This window comes from Montipora foliosa, chromosome 3 (genome assembly GCF_036669935.1).
Source record: "Montipora foliosa isolate CH-2021 chromosome 3, ASM3666993v2, whole genome shotgun sequence".
Lineage (NCBI taxonomy): Eukaryota > Metazoa > Cnidaria > Anthozoa > Scleractinia > Acroporidae > Montipora > Montipora foliosa.
Genome location: NC_090871.1, coordinates 3,343,518 through 3,360,647, shown reverse-complemented (window position 1 = coordinate 3,360,647; position 17,130 = coordinate 3,343,518). Strand labels below are relative to the sequence as shown.

The window sequence follows — 17,130 nt, the reverse complement described above, 5'->3', positions numbered from 1 at the left end:
AGTCGACCTCATCGGCCCCCTCGTTCTGCCACCAATAAACTCAGCAGTAATTTCAACTGACCTTGAAGAATTTTACTTGCTCTTACATTAGCGAAGTCTGACGAGAAATTGCAATGGCAATGTATTTGAAAGCCGTATTTTGCCCTTGGCGCCAACTGGAAAAGTTTTGAAGTTTCCGATTTCAGTCGGTAGAAAACGACACAATACCATTTTCCAGCTTCTCGAATACTTTCCGTTGTCGAAATCTTAAAAGCATCGTAAAGGTGAAACAGGCTGGGTCAAAGAATACCTTTGCAGCCAAAAAATATAATTTATCCACGGTGATGGGTAATACCCTTTGTGGATTATTGATTTAGATTTGAGATTTAGATTATGCCTGACCGATTTGTGCAGTCGAGTTTCTGATTGGCGGGGATTAACAATGGCTCACGTCACGCGTCCGGCCGAGATTTTGGGAGTGAGCGCTGGTTCATTTCCCGCCGAAACAGCGGCTGGTAACCGGGCCTAGTTGTGATTGGCTCATTTCATTGTCCACGTTATTCGTGGTTAGAAGTAGAAGAACAATTATGTTGCTGTTGGTTAGGCGGCTCTTGAATGAAAGCGATCTACTCTACTTGCTCTGTAGATATCTGGTGGAATTTGTTTTACCTGGTGATGAGGCTATCGCAAGAGATGACATCTCCCTTGACAGTGGCTTCTCAGATGAAGAAATGGAGATAGATAGAGAAGGTGCACCCCAGACTTTCATGCTGAATAAATTGCTTTCTACGGCTTGACAGATTTTTTTAAAAGCTAGGGTCGGGTGGGGAACGGGGGTGAGCGGTACCGAGCAGAGTACCAGATTAAAAAGTACCCGCAATGGGCTCCAATTCATTCCGAGTATCTATGATTTGTTTCAGGAGATAGTGTAGACCTGTCAGATGTCATCTCGGTTGTGGATCCGCTGACCAAAGTTGAGGCAGGACTCAAAGGAACTGGAGACAAGGCTATCCCATTGCAGTCTGTTCACATCAGAGCGAGGCTGTTGGATTTGGCTGCACAGGTTTTTGACTCGACTTTGATAAATTTGGCTGCCATAGTTCTTATTATAAGTAAACATTGACATTGTTTCACGAGTGTCATCCAGTGTAAGCCTTTTGATAGAATAAGAAGACAACTTTCAAGGACTCATGTAGCACAATACTGTACAGGACCTTGTACAACTGCTGTTAATACATCAACCGAAACGAAATTGGCTTCTGTTGTAAAACTGACCAGCAGCCTTGTAATGTAAGAAAACATCTTGTCGTCTCCACAACAAGAGTGTCACTTTTTCAAGTATTTTACATAACCATTTTTTGACTGTTTCTGCAGGTGATTGTTTTTCAGACTTACAAGAACAGCAGCTCGTCACCGATTGAAGCCAAATACGTTTTTCCCCTCGATGACATGGCAGCAGGTCTGTTTATGAAGTTGAATTTCTTTTTATGGCAAATTTGCCTGAGACCATTCTCTTGGGGAGTAATCCTGTAGCTAGTCAAGACTTCTATTTTCATTGGTCATTATGACTTGCATCTTCTTTTGTTATCAGGGCTAGGTGCGTTGCTTTAGTTTTATCATCCACTGTTTCGTTCTTCAATCACAGACTGCGTCTGGAAAGCTACAGGGTCTCTCCCCTGGAGGAAAGGAGCGACACGTCAAAGAAAAAGTATCCCTTGTTGAACCCTTAATTTGCCTCCCAAGATTAATTAAAATGGCCGCCGTATCTGCAAAAAGGTCTATTTGACTTGGCTGATGTATCCTCGGACTCAGGCTCTTTCCTTCATTTCTTTCCTTTTCGTCGAGTACAGTACGTTTCTTACAGCCGATCACATAACCTCGTGGTATCGACTGTATAGGTGTACACCTAAATCGATTGACATAATTGTCACAAATGTTAACCCGGCTTATTTCTCCTTTTCAGTGTGTGGTTTTGAGGCTTTCATTAATGACAAGCACATTGTTGGAGAAGTTAAGGAAAAGGAACAAGCACACAAAGAGTATCGGGAAGCTATTAGTCAGGGGCATGGTGCCTACCTTATGGACGAAGAAACACCGGTAATGTCACGCTTCACGCAGTAAAACGCCTGCGTCAAAGCAAGACTGAGAACGTGGCGCTGGAGTTTTTTTAAGCCAATCGCTAAGCGTTGTAATTCAAAACCGAAACAGTATTAACCGCGACCTTGTTTCGTCGCTCAAATGAAAGCCGCTTTACAATCAGTGATCATCGTCAGACATTTCTCACCGATAATTTCGTTTCTGTGGCTTTGACAGGATGTGTTTACAGTAAGTGTGGGGAATCTTCCTCCAGGCGCTCATGTGTTAATCAAGATTACGTACGTCACAGAGCTTCTAGTGGACGGTGAGCACATATGCTTTACTCTTCCTGGCTCCTTGGCGCCATGGAAACGGAACAAGGCCCTGGAGGAAATCACACAGGTAAATGATACAATTTCAAATGTCACAGTGTTCTTTCCTCTTTTGGTTAATCTGCCAGTATGTCCAAGTTCGCATACAAGAAACGCTACTGAATCTTTGCACAACGCAAAGCCATTGCGTCGAAGATACATCTTTCCTTCTCCATAAACAATATACAGTATGTTTTTCATTATTTTATCCCCCAAAACAAACTCCCCAATATTTCACCGGCTGATGTCACGGCAAAATACTGAGAGCCTTCATAAGCTGTTTCTCTTTCATTTTATCTTTTGACTTTAGACGGACTTGAATACTGTAGAAGTTGAAGAGGACCAGCTGCGGTAAGTACCAGATGACGAGTCCCCTACGGAATCCCTCAAACTAGATGATGACAACAATCCTCAGGACAAACTTAGCCATTTTGGCTCCCTTTCTTGCTCTGTCCTTCTTTGCTTTTGTCACCAGTATGGAGGCAGTTTGGTCCAGCCATTAATGATGGTCATGCGCATTAAATTCCCTTTTTGTCCAGTGGCTGGATTTGTGTTCGATGGCGCCAAATTCTCATCCGCTACGCTTCGTAGATATTTCACTAATTGTCTCCTGCAAAGTTTATTTGAAATAGTTCTTTTGCTGCTCATCATTGAAAAGCGCATTTGAGCATATGATTAACGAAATAAATTGAATTGAAGAAATATGTATTACTGCAGCAGTGGAGGTGTTTATAATTTTGTTTTATCAGGAAACACACGACAAAATAAGTAACCAGCGACGAGATTTACTTGCTTTAAAAAGCACCTTACCTCGAAATATTTAATTTTCTTTCCAAGAAATCAGATCTCATTGCTATACAACCTCGAGGTGTAATTGGCCTCACTATTTTACGTATTAGTTAACAATGTTTATGCTGTAGACCCAAAAAAATTAGGTTGTCAATACTTTAAACTGTTGATTGAATGAGATGTCTTAATAAGTAATGGGACGTTTAAAAGTTGTTGTTCTCTTACAGTGATCTTACAGATTTTTCTGTGAATGTTTCTGTTGAGATGCCTTTTGAGATTCGCTCGATTGACTCGCCAACTCATCCAATTAGAATCAAGGTAAGCGTTTCAGATGTATTTATGCTGACAACTTTCTCTAGGAAGCGATGACTATCCCCACATGGCGTAATTAGAGCTCGACTCCTTTAGTTCACCACGGTACCCGTTATCTCACATGACAAGCCCAAAACGCTGATACACGATTGGAAGAAGTCAATTACCATCTCCTTCTCCTTCTCTCTCCCCGCCTTCTCGTGTATTGGAGCAATCTCACCTTAATTGAAGTGAGGGGTATAAGCAATAACTTTCTTTTTTCTTCTTCAGCGCTCTTCTACCAAAGCTGTTGTTTTCATTGAGCCTGGCCAGTCGATTAACGGTGGATTCCAGCTTCTAATCGGTCTATCCGAGATTCATGTACCCCGGATGTGGGTTGAACAACATATCAGCAAGCCGAATAGTCAGGTCAGTGGTCACTGAGTAAATCACGAGAAGAAAGCGATCTTTTGCAGGAAAGGCATCCCTTACATCTACTATCATAACTATAAGTGAACAAGTTAAGGGCTTGCTCCTCGCTGTTAATGCATGGGCATAAATGTTTTAGTTGGTTTTGTAGATTGTTTTTGAGATTATTCAAGTAGCTTACGTACCTGTACAAAATGCTGAATCAAATGTCCCCTTGTTGTTACCACTCGAAATAAAATTCATATCTTCGCCTCGCCGTGTAATAATATCCTCTATTTATTATATAAATACCAATGAAATACCAAGTGAGCTTTCGCGCGAAACAGTTATTTTCACACGTGAAAAGACCACTGTTGCTATGGTTACATACGAAAATCGCGGCGTTCGATGCCTTTCGTGAAACGATTTAGTATTTCATTGGTGTTTATATAATAAAAAGAATATTACATGGCCGCTTGGAGATACGAAATTGCGCTCACTCGTGAAATATTTTTCAACACTCGAAGAGAAATTTCTTATCTCCGCGCGGCCATGTAATATCCTCTATATATGAACTCGGTACCTTGACGTTGGTATCTCATCCTTTTTAACGTTATGTATCATATATTTATTATATAGACCGAAGTGTTTAACTGCAAAATACACCACTCATAAAAATTCATACGAAACTTAATCCAGGACCCGTTAAAAACAACTCGAATATTCTACTCTCTCCCTGCGCTCGTTCGTAAAATATTGTTTTTACCACTCGAAATAAAATTCATATCTTCACGCCACCGTGTAATATCCTCCATTTACAAGCGGACATTTGAGTCAGCATTTTAGTATAATCCAATTGTTATAGTCTCTATGCATCTTCAAGCGATAAACTAACAGGACCACTGACGTATGTCGCTTTGTAATCTGTTTCTTTATAGGCCTGTATGTTGACATTTTTCCCTGAATTTGAGGCAGAAAGTCCTCCAGTTGTGGAGGTTGTTTTCCTAGTCGATGTTTCTTGTTCCATGAAGGTGAGTCCCATTGATTGTTGTTTTTCTGTTGAACACTGAGACCACACTGAGAATCCACTTTGCGTTCTTTGTCATTGATGGCGATTGTCGTTACCTGGGTCTCGTACTGGTCCTGCAGTGCAGTGGTTAAAGCGGCGTCGAATTCTCAGCAGTAGGATTTTTAGTTTCCACTGTGTTTCCTCTGATAACAAACTTTGCTCTTCTTTATCTCCCTCTACAATGGTGTCCATGCGGTGGGCAGGAAGGGGGTGGGGGGGGGGGGGGGAGGGCGATATTCTTCATTACTTTATGCCACTGAAGCCAAGATAAGTTCTGTCCATATGAGGTCTTGACTCTTAATTAAGCGACTTTCAAACGGTTTGTTACTTTTGCCGAGGAAGTTACATTTTACGACTTTGAATTGGTCTCGTATACCTCAGTGGTAAAACATGAACTAGTTAGCTCCGATCCCTTGTAGAAGCACTCGGATTTTTTCCGAGAGTTGACGAATATCTGAATTTCGAGTGATCGGAAGATCATATTAGACTCCTGTTAGAAGCCCTCGAGCTTTTTCCGAGAATCTCCGAATATCCAAACTAGTAATCGGAGGGTCATAGGACTCCTGTTATAAGATCTCGGATTTTCTCCGACTATCCCCGAGTCATCCTCGATAAATGACATCTCTTTTTATCAGTTTTCTTTAATGTGGGTTTGTAGCTATTTTTGCTTGACATCCTTGTGAAAGGTATAAATGTGATAGATGGCTTTTGCACTGACAAGTATGGCAGAGCAAAGTCGAGAATAAGACAATGGAAACTAGAACGTAACTCCGTTTTTCTCGTTGCGTTTTCTCAGGGTTCACCCGTTGAGGAAGCCAAGAAAGTTTTATTGTTGTGCCTGACTCACATGAACAAGGACTGGATTTTCAACATTGTCTTGTTCGGAAGCAGTAAGTTTCATCCTTAGGAGCCATCTACAAGTAAATGTTTCGGTTGAAAACGCAAACGATCGCTGTTTTATGGCGTAGTTTCCTCACTTTATTTGGTAAGGGTTTTCGCTTACCAGATAAAAAAGCCTCAGAGCCGTCCACCCCCGCTCTCCAATGGGAATCATTGTCTCGTGGCGGTAGACGGTACAGCAGTTTTCATTTGAGGCCGCAAAACCAAATTTATACCCGAACCAATCGGATTTGGCTAAAACAGTGCGGTAAGCCAATCAAAAGTCGCCTTGTCAAAGGGCGGGGGGGGGGGGGGGGGTGTGGGGACGGGGGGGAGTTTTTTAGCAAATCGCCGATTGAAATTTAGGAATTTAGGAATTTCAAAATACCATACAAAGAAAATCAAATAAAATGAACGGTATTTAAAGCCGCTATAGCAAACAAACAGTTTTGCACACGGATTAATACCTCAGTTCGTTTATTTTCCTGGTTTTGGTGTCACCAATGAATAACATTTCGAGGCTCAAATAGAAACTGAAAAAAATGTTCACTATTCTGTATGTCTCCTTTCGACGATGGTTTTTTTTTGTGAACACTCATAACTGTTTCGATGTGTGTTTTGTTTCTCTCTTTTGTTTTCTTTGCTCCATTCCTCCCTTGACAGTAGTGCTACATTGAGTGTGGGAGGAGTGGTATAGGGATTCAGACAAATCATCAAGGAGTTTTTAAAGCAAAAGGAACAAGATGTGGACGATTGTGTCGCCTGTACTTTGTTATTTTGTCATCTCGTTCTCTTATAAACATGCATGTTATCATCCCAGGATGCTTTAGAACGGTCTACGGGTAAAGATAAGTAATGAACGGATTCAGCATCGTCTCATGTTCTGATGTTCGTGCCAAGATCTTTGATCATTCCATTGTGACCTTCGACGTGCTGATCCATTATTTTTGCTGACGCATGACGCTTAAGATTTAAGAATTTGTTGTCTTCTTCTCGGTCAACTTAACTGTGTCGCGTGAGGTCGAAATTCTGTCAATAGTTTTAACATGTTATCTACCACTTAAGATCAACTGACTAAAAATGTAAGGAGAAATGTAGACTCGGAAAAATATCCGAGTCCCAGAGTCCGAGTTCCGAGTCTACATTTCTCCTTACATTCAATATCATTGTTGTTGTTTCATCGTTAACAAACTAAAAATGTGCCGATTATTTACCAAAACTAATTAGTATATATATAAAATCATTGCTGAATAATGGTTAAGTCTAAAGCTTGATTTTAAAATGGTTAGCTTTCTCTTGAAGTTTGGTAACCGACATTTTTCACTGTGTAAGCTTGCTTCTTAGCGGCTGTTAATACACGTTTACAGCGGCACTTTTGGAAGAAAAAATTATTGGCATTAATAAAAAATGACATCCTCGCACTTAGTGATGTGGTAGTCTAGTGGTTAAGTGGAGGGGTTATTAATTACACGTTCCCAGGTTCGAGTCCTGCGAGTCCAGACATTAGGGTTCCGCTTTTAAAAGAAATATGTTCATTTCCCATAATCCATATCAAGCTTTTTCTGAGATAACGATAATAGTAAATTGAAAGCAAATTAACAATTAACGATAATCGTCAATTCAAGGTAGAGAACATGCTGATAGTTCACTGGCCATGCTCTGTTAATTTCATCCGCTTTGCCCTCGAGGCTAGAATTTTTTCTTTGGGAATTTACTACGCTTGGTGAACATGTGATGTGATGTAGGCATGAGGTTTTCAAGTGGTTAGCTTGTTCAATCTTTTCCATCTGTTCTTGTGTTTTTTGTGTTTTTTTTTCCTTTTTGTCATGGTTCAATTTTTTTAAGACTCGGTGTTTCCTTGTGGCATTGCTATTCTCTTGATCAGCATGCATCTTCATTTTACAATCTCACTACTATCGAAGTGCGAAGGTTGAATTAAGAATTAATTGTGTCATTTACATAAAAATAACTTGCATGCTTCCCGCCGGTCGGCAACTGAAGTGCCATCAATCTCGAAAACAACGCATTACGAAGTTGCTAGAGACGCCAAGGGTGAAGCCGACCAGAGGTAAAGAGAAAGTAAAAATGGAGGAAAACGGAGCCCTTCAGATTCGAAGACGAACGACTCATTTAAACAATAATCTGATCCAAAATAGCACAGTGAAGCGGAGATTGGCCCAAACACGAAATTGCTCAAGGATGCTAAGGGACTACGAAGTACCAGAAGCATTTCGTGAAAAGTACATCCTGTCGAGATACCGTCCTCGTAATCTGACGGCTTTGGAGAGTGTAAAGAGCGTATTTTATGCCAACAACGAAACGGTGAATTTCTGGAGCCATTTTTTGTCGATCGTGATTCTTATTGCTCGATATTGTTCAGTAATATGGGCTCACAGTCCTTTGGCCGATCATTTTTATTTTCCTTTAACGTCCTTTACCGTTGGCTGTTGTACAGTTTACACCATGAGTTGTGTGGCGCACCTGTTTAGTTCTATGACTGAGCGAGAATTCCACATTGGTTACTATCTTGATTATGCCGCTATCAGCGTGTACACATTTACCGCTGGAGAAGCCTTCTATTTTTACTGCCATCCCATCGCATCGGGACTTCTACTTTACGACTGGCGTGAACTTTTTTTGGCTCTGTCTGCTTTGTTGTCGTTTTGTGCGACTTATTTATGTTGCATGTCTCGCCATCGATGGTTCAATTTACGTTTTATAATCCGTACAGGGTCCTACATCATGTCCTGGTTGCACAACTGCTCGCCGTATTTTGCTCGCCAGTTTTTGTGTTCTGCAGATCCCATTTGCAACCAGGACTCCTTGCATTTGTTCATTGGCTGTTTCGTTTCGTTCACGACCGCTGCTTTGGCGAACATGTCCCGAGTACCGGAGCGATTATTTCCGGGAAAAGTCGACTTCATCGGGCAGAGTCATCATTTCCTTCATGTTATGACAACACTGGGCGATCATTTTGCCTATTCAGTGTTTCTCTCAGATCTTGAAGCAAGAAAGGATGCTTTGACTCTTGAACATATTCCATCTTTTCTTGAAACAATCGGATTAACGTTGTTAGTTTTAGCAGGAAATCTCGCTATTGTGTTTTGGTTTGCAAAATCCTTGCGTTTGTCTTCGTGCAAATATCACAATGTTCCTCAACGCCGACCTCCCTTGCACTCGTAGCCTTTCAAATGTCACGCACTGCTTACGTTACTTATGGATGGTTCCTTTGTCGCACTATGACCCAAGTGATCTTTAATAACCTGAGTATCAGGTCTTTCTAAGGGGAGGGAGGAAAAGACTGATACTCAGGTTAAGTGATCTTGGATCAGTGATCCTTTTTCGGATCATCCCAAAGGAACGCACCCTTAGTTAACCAAAATATGAAGTAGGCGATTTCGAAACTATTGACTCAGTGTGTGAGAATATTTTATCGATCGATAATGATGTCAAATAGTTGAGCCGTTGATACGTGGAAAGGGTAAGTTTTTGTTTGAATAACCGTGAAATATGAGATAAAATTTACTTGGATTAACCTTGCTCTCGTATTAAGGTTTATTGTGAAATTGACATCTCGTCATGGCCTCGAAATATTACAAATTAGGTATAAATCTGGCGGAAATAACACAATAAAGCCTATTCAGTTGTATTTACGCGTGCATAGACTGTTTTCTTATTCAGGTTACGTCTTGCATAAAGGAATTATGGCTTCTGGAAATTAACCTCCTCAAAGGAGGCAAGTTGTTGTCAAAGGAGATGGAAATTGTACAAAGCTATTGGTCTTTGGATGGATGAAATGAGCCATGAGAAACATGAGGAAATCCATAGGTTACCGGTAAGTTCTAGTTTGATTGAGCCTTCGCCTTCGGCTTCGGCAGATAACTCGGTTTTGATAATTCATGATATCATGCTCAACCTCATCCAATAATTGTTTAATATCCTTTTAAACAAAGTGATTTGTTGATATTGTTGTCACAATAAGAGATATAAAAAACAAGAACTTTTAGAACCGAAATACTCCCTATGTCGTATTCATGTTCATTCATTGTCAGGTTATGGGCTAAAGTGGTGATTGGGATAGCTGATGGGGTGCAGGGAGGCTCTCTTTGTCGATCAAACTACTATTGATTCTCCTATTTTTTTCCTATTTTTTAAAACAAAGTTTCCTATTTTTCCTATTTTTTCAATCCTGAGTTTCCTATTTTCCCATTTTTCTAGACTGCAAAACAGTCGTTTTCTTCCATTTTCGGAAGGCGCGAAGCGCCATAAGCGTGATCCTCGTGTGTGAAGCGCGCCCCATTCTCCCTTTTCTACAATCGCTCCAGACCTTTCGTTTGAATATTTACTGCGTCGCTTGCGTTCGCAAAAAAAACGACTGTTTTGCAGTCTACTTTTTTTCTGAACGAACGTGCCGCTGAACACCCTGCAAACCTTTTCTTCTGTCAAGCTACCATCTACAAGTATTAAAGTCACTGGATCCAAGCAAACTTGTCAAGTCCACTATGACTTCGACCAATACAAAAGCGTCATCTTCATATACTAGTTCTCGGCTGTAGATCTGATTTTTGGAGCAGGTCTTTAACGTTTTAATACTCTTACAGTCGTGCTCTTTTATGTACAAAGTTGGTGTAGGACATTCAGAGGTTCTGTAAAATTATTTGAACAGACCTTTGTACTCTTTGAAACCTTGAATTGGTCACGGTTAGTTGCTCTAGTCCACGACAAAGCATTATTGTTATTCCTGGGCGAGTAAAATCTTAATATATCCAACGTGAGGAAGAATCTTTTGCTTGTCTGGGTAGCTTCGATCGTTGTCAAACCCCACACAGCACAATGATCGTCACTAGGCATATTTCCAATATAATTTGAATTGCTGAGTTTAGAAATAGGACAAACGCCAGCCTATACTTACGTAAATACAACTGAAAAGGCTTTATTGTGTTATTTCCTCCAGATTTATTCCTTATTTTGTAATATCTTGAGACCATTTCACAATAAACCTTACGCGAGCAAGGAAGTCAATTAGCAAATTTTATCTTATATTTCACGGTTATTCAAACAAAAACTTACACTTACCATCTATCAACATTGCCCAAATCGATTTCTGATAACACTGAGTCGAAAAATCGTTGATCTCTCTCCAAAATCGTTTTTTTGGACGTCGAATAAGTTTCCGCAAACATTGCGATATGCACTGTTTTCCCCCCGGCGATCCCACAACCCTTTGCGTACAAAGCAGGGATCCGATTACTGGCAAGTCATTCATTGAGCCAATTTTTGACTTCTGACTCGGTTAATGCATTCAAATGAATTAAATGAAATAGGCAAACTTTGTTGCTTAGTGTCAAATTTATGTTTTCGATTCAAGCATTTAGTCCCTTTTTAAAGTTTAGCTCTTGACAGGAAATTGTGCTGACGTCGCCGAAGTTACAAAAAATGCGAGTAAACGCAAAGCCTCTTTAGATATGACAAGCAAGCCTGCTTTTTATCTATCTGCGAAGGAAGGTGTTTAATTTGCAGATGTCAACATACTGCAGGTTGTATCCACAGGAACTCAACAGAGTCTCGTTGTTACCCTATTTTCAATTTCTTTTCATCTACCCCGTCAAGCGGTTGGTGTTTTGCCGATCGACACGTAAACGTCCGGAGATTGAGATAAAGTTCCCTTGGAGAAAACCTTTCCTAAAACACGCCACATAACCTTTTTAGTATGATGGTTTTTTTTACTATTTTGCTTAGCTTTGGGAAGTCCGCATTGTTCCTCTGAATAGGTATTTCGATCCGTCGTTTCTTTAAGAACGCGAACAGTCGACACTTGTCGGTCCGTTTTACGCAATAGGTCATGAAAATGTCCAGTCTGAAGGCAGATTTATTCCGGGCCGTTGTCGCTAGAAGTTAGGGCTCGTATATTTTTGAGGGCCTTTACACGTTATGAAGGCGTCAAAACTTTGTCTTTTTTCCACTCTCGTTGCCTTTTTAAGGACGGTGCCTACTATTGTTATTCTGCATATGTTCTGCGCATCTCGAGATACTCGAGTTTCCTATCGGTGATGCTTACTAGTGCAGGGATATTTTTGCGGGGTTTAAAACTATTCGGAGAAAGTAGATCTTAGTAAGAACTCTTAGTATCCATAAAGAAAATTGGGGGTAACCATGCATTTTTGAGAGATAATTAAGCTTCAATTTGAGAAAGAACGCCATACATTGCTTTGTATTTTAAAGCTTTTTACAAATATTATTCATGAATTATCTTTGAAAAATGCGTGGTTACTCCCAATTTTCTTTTTGGATTTCAATGACAGTTGTTAAAATCTACATTTCCTGCATAATCACACACCGGGGCAAACATATCTTTAATTAGTAGGCACCGCCCTTAAGATTTGATCAAAACATTGATGCCTTTGTTTTGTATCTTAAGGACTTGACAGTCATGAGACCTAGGCGCAACAATGCAAATACAGGCTGAAAGAAAAAAAAATTAATTCATATATTAGACTGAAAGATTTGAAACTGGCACGAAGACAAATACCAGCTGATCTCTATCTCGCTCTTACAGTGGGTAGAAGCTACAGACCAAAAAGCAAGTTGACTGAACCAGTTACTATACCTAATCTAAACTGATTGAACTATGACAGAAAGGGGAAAATCTATGACCAGGGGCTCGTTTCACGAAAATCAGTCCCCAAACTATTCGGGCAGTACTGAGCAATTCGTGAAACTATGATCTGCTACTTCTGGAAAATTGATATTTGACAATTGCAAAGTTTCATGACTAGAACCGTTTTCCTTTTGAGGGAACAAAGCGTTTTATGTCACCCGAAATTCGCCCCAAAAATGTTGCGGAACTTTCGACAAGCGCCCGTCCCCCCCCCCGCCCCCCACCCTCCTGGGGCCAAACCTCTCGATTTTTACAATTCCCTCTGTATCTTGAGCACAGACTGAGAGGTTGTTAAGTTTTCAAACGTCACAGTCATTTTGCTTTTTGTTATCTTGAACAAAAGATGCCAAAACACTAAACTCTCAAGACGAGCAGATGGCAATTTCCTTAATGGCTTTTAAGGGCCCGAAAAGTTCTCGGGATCTTCAAGTAACGGGCCCCAGGGGCCCGTTTCTCGAAAGTCCCGAAACTTTACGGGCCATTTCGGGTGTCACAATTCCCTTTGTATCTCAAGAACGGAGAGGATTCAAGTCGTCAAACTACACAGTTCTATTTCTTTTTGTTACCTTAAAAACATGTTAAAAGATCGGCTTTCCAAAACAAGCGGTTGGCAGTTTCACAAATGGCTTTCCGGGCCCGAAAAGTTTTCGGGACTTTCGAGAAACGGGCCACAGGTTTGAAATGAAACCCATGACCCTCCACCAAGATTACATCACCATTTCCCGAAACTAACTCTGAGTCAGCCTTTTGTTTATGGTTACGAGCCCATGAACGTCTTTCAATAAAGATAGGCGAAAAGCAAAAGTAATTTGTTGACTGCAGTTTCGTTGGTAATATGCTGGATATTAAATGCACGTTTTTGACGGTAAACTTCGGTTTTTGGCGAAACAACAAACGAGCTCCTGGTTAATAATGTCGTCGTTTTTGGGCAAGTTTATCAGAATTAGATTGTCTCAATTATCTTCTCACTGCTGGCCACAGTTTACCGTGGACACGACTCGATTCAAGGCACTTTTCCAAATGCAAGACAACAGATTGTTGTCCATTGTTCACTGTTGGAATACCTGTCTTGTGTTTCCTGGTGGAAAATATTTACACCCAAATATTGAAACCTAATAAAGTGCGATACAATGTGTAATTTGTTGTATTAGCGTCTTTTTCGTGCTGCTTTGTGTCCAGTTTTGTTTGTGGTGGGGATTTTCCCGATATTCTACATGCAAGACGCCTGTTATTAATTCATGACAGTTGTCTCGCGAGGTTTGTATACACAACGAACTTTTTTTCAATTTAAATTTAACCTGTCACATCGCGTACTAGTTGTCATTTGCATTACGACATCAGTATCGATCGGTAAATAAGCCGACCAATTCGACTTTTTTAAGTACAATATTTTAGTTGATTTAATCGCCAAAGGACGTCGAAAATATAGAAACGAAAGTGTACTGGTTTCCTCAAGGGCAAAGTTCGACGGTCGAGACGTTAAGTTGTCAACGACCTACTGCCAGCCCAGCAAATGGTGATTACTGTTAGCTTTCGGCGCGAAAGGCACAAAGTTTCGTGATGAATTTAGAGACCCACAGAAGATTATAGACATCTGAAGGAACAACTAAAGAAGAATCCATTTCGCTCCAAATCCAAGAGTCCACGAAAACGACATATTAATTTGAAGGTAACCGTGGCGAAGAGAAATTCAGGTTTGAAAAAAGAGAACTACTTCTTTACGATGTCTGGCAAAGAAGCATGCGGTTTGAAACACTGTCAAATTCCCGAAGTGTTCAAAGAACCTTTTATCGTATCCGGATATCGAAGACCTGGTTTATCATTCGGAGACTGTATCAAGAGTTTGTTGATGTCATCGAACGAGACTTTCAATGTCTGGAGTCATCTGGTAGCTTTGATATTCTTCATTGCAGTTAACATGACAGCGTTACCCACGAATGATCCGTTCTACTTACCGCTGATATCATTTGCCGTGGGCATATCTGTTCTTTACATCACAAGCTCCTCTGCTCATCTCTTTAATTGCATGTCAGCGAATTCCCATCGAATCTGCTTTTTTTTCGATTATGCAGCTATAGGATTTTACACCTTTACTGCGGGCCAAGCGCTATTTTTCTACTCGCGAACCGCAGAAACGTTCATTGGGTCCATTTACGATTCGCTGGGCGTCTTCCAGATCGTGTCGTCTTTTTTTTCTTTTCTTCTTACCATCTTCTGCTGCGTATCAAGCCAGCCACGATGGCAACACCACAAAGCCTTATTGAAAGTAATTATTCTTCTTGTTAACTGGCTTGTTATCACTTCACCGTATACCATACGACTGCTGCTTTGCGAAAATGACCCCGCTTATAATTCTGTGTCGATGGTTTACTTTAAGCGTCATATGATCTTCTGTGGGTTAGGCGCCACGGTGTACGCTTCACGGATTCCAGAACGGTTGATGACTGGTGTCTTTGATAATTTTGGTCAGAGTCATAACCTTCAGCATATACTGGTTGCCATGGGGATTCAACAAGCCTTTAACACAGCACTCGTGGATCTACAAGAGAGACGCGGCGTGCTAACGGCGCGTTTTGCGTTGCAGCCGACTCTTATGAACACGGTCGGCACCTCCTTACTTGTTTTAGTCGGTCACTTGGCTATTGTGATGTGGTTTGCAAGTGAACTGGTCTCGGTGAACAAAAGAAAATCTAAGAATTAAACGCGTTTCAAATAAATGACTTTTTGTACTTCTGGCCCCAGTTGTGCAAAAGGTGGATAACACTATGCACCGGATAAATCACTATCCACTGGATAGGGAAATTGGGTGTCGCTATGACTTATCCACTGGTTAGTGATTTATCCGCCCGATAGCGCTATCCATCGCTTCAACAACTGGGGCCTGTAGGTTATTTTCTAAATTTTCTGTTGCTTGGTTCATCTCCAGCACAGCATGACGATAAATAATGTGATTTAGGTTAGCGAAATACAAAACTCCTCAGACTGGCTACAATTGGTGCGCACTGCGCATGGCTCATTGCTAGCCTTTGAACTGAATCAACGCAGTCGTGGATGTTTTACAAAAATACACTTGGGTGTTTGATTGGGGCTTTGAATAAAAAAGACTGTAAAGATTTTTGAGTTATACTTTGGGAAAAAGCAGCTGTCTTTTAAAATTGCCTGTCAGAAGAGACTAACATTGATATATAATATTGATTGATAGGATTCAGAAGATAGTCATGTATTTTTCTTAATTATACTTTCTGTATTATTCGTTTCCGATGTAAAAAAATACAAGCAGTTGTGTCTCGCATTAATAGTAAGAATAATTACAAATTATTCCATAAACCCGCGTTGCATGCGAGTAATTAACCCAACAGGTGCGACTTTGCTTGGTAGGTACTTGGTGTCTTTTTTTCTATTTTTTCTATTTTTTTTAAACAAGGTATAAAACGTTCAGTAATTATACAATTACCCTAACCTAACCCTAACGCTAACCCTAATCCTAACCCTGAAGGTTTTACCGTGTTTAGATAATTTTGTGCAATAGATAACCACTAAATGACAAAATACACCAAATAGCTACCTTTGCTTTCCGCCCCTCATTTTTCAGCTTGGGAAGAAATTGCGTGGGCAAACGGTATTGTGTATATTAGCTGATTATTAATATTTAGTGAGCCAATCAGAAAGCTAGAAAGTTAATATCCGAGATTCAAATATTTCATAACGAAAGTGTTTTAATCCTTTTTTATTCTTGCATGTTTTTAACACGCCCTTTTGTACATTTTCATATTTTACTTACTTTTACTTCTTAGTTTTATATTTATATGTATGCAAATTTTATCTTCACTTTTAAGCTTGATAATGACCGAAGTTCGGTCGAAACGTCGCGCATTTTTCCCGATAATTTTTTTCCTCAATTTGTTTTAAAAAGCCTTTGCTTGTAAGGATTTTTCACAATTGCCTTATTAAAGTGTTATTACGTGTAAAGCTTACGCAGCTGAGCACAATTATTCCTCAAATACGAAATCGAGGAGACTGTAAAACAAGTCAAATTGAAGCAGAACAACTGGTTAGAGAAAAAAACTGGACTACCCGGAGACAAATCTTGCGGCGAGGCAGAGTAAACAACCAACATATCTCAACTCACGTATGACCGAACGGAGGAGGGCGTCTGGGAAAGCCGTAATCCGGAATTGGAAGTCCAAATCTCTTAAAATAGTCCACTGACGTAACCGCTGAGAAAAAGTGAGAAAATCACCGTAAAATGTGATTAGTTACTGATCGAATGTAGAAAAACCATGTGTACTCATTGGGGAACAAGAACGGGATAATTGTCTGTTTTTGTTAATTGTATCTTTTATCTTTCGTTTTTGAATATGTGCCTCTTTTTGTTTTAGAACTCCCGAACCAGTTTTAAAATGAACAAAACCTAGGTGTAAAAAATCCATCTGAAAACCAAACGGTCCCACCGGAATAGTTAAGTGGAAACGTCGATATCCACTCGATCTTGATCCCTAGGGCTGTTAGCGAAACACATCCGTCAGAACCACGTGACAAAAATACCGATGGTGTTATCCCTTGGGTATACTCAACTCTTGCAACCTCACAGCGATCCGCAGAATTGGAAA

At 40.3% G+C, this 17,130-nt stretch overlaps 3 protein-coding genes across 4 annotated transcripts in view; all 3 read left to right on the top strand.

The window, feature by feature from the left end:
- Positions 1–17,130, top strand: part of LOC137996486 (protein mono-ADP-ribosyltransferase PARP4-like) — a 75,458-nt gene that overhangs the window by 13,246 nt on the left and 45,082 nt on the right. For both annotated transcript variants that reach the window (XR_011122319.1, XM_068841925.1), the window contains exons 15-24: positions 626–729; positions 900–1,042; positions 1,354–1,438; positions 1,943–2,076; positions 2,293–2,457; positions 2,737–2,777; positions 3,443–3,533; positions 3,798–3,935; positions 4,853–4,945; positions 5,780–5,873. Coding sequence is in view for 1 of the 2 variants with exons in the window: in XM_068841925.1 (XP_068698026.1) it covers positions 626–729; positions 900–1,042; positions 1,354–1,438; positions 1,943–2,076; positions 2,293–2,457; positions 2,737–2,777; positions 3,443–3,533; positions 3,798–3,935; positions 4,853–4,945; positions 5,780–5,873 (1,088 nt within the window). In the remaining variant the exon portion in view is untranslated. The remainder of the gene's footprint in view (positions 1–625; positions 730–899; positions 1,043–1,353; positions 1,439–1,942; positions 2,077–2,292; positions 2,458–2,736; positions 2,778–3,442; positions 3,534–3,797; positions 3,936–4,852; positions 4,946–5,779; positions 5,874–17,130) is intronic.
- On the top strand, positions 6,212–11,837 carry LOC137996487 (membrane progestin receptor delta-like). Its single transcript, XM_068841926.1, has one exon. It carries the CDS (start codon positions 7,837–7,839, stop codon positions 9,043–9,045), a length of 1,209 nt encoding a protein of 402 aa, XP_068698027.1. The 5' UTR covers positions 6,212–7,836; the 3' UTR covers positions 9,046–11,837.
- LOC137996488 (membrane progestin receptor gamma-A-like) lies at positions 13,871–16,384 on the top strand. The gene has a single exon (XM_068841927.1). The coding sequence runs from the start codon at positions 14,244–14,246 to the stop codon at positions 15,219–15,221; it is 978 nt and encodes a 325-aa protein (XP_068698028.1). The 5' UTR covers positions 13,871–14,243; the 3' UTR covers positions 15,222–16,384.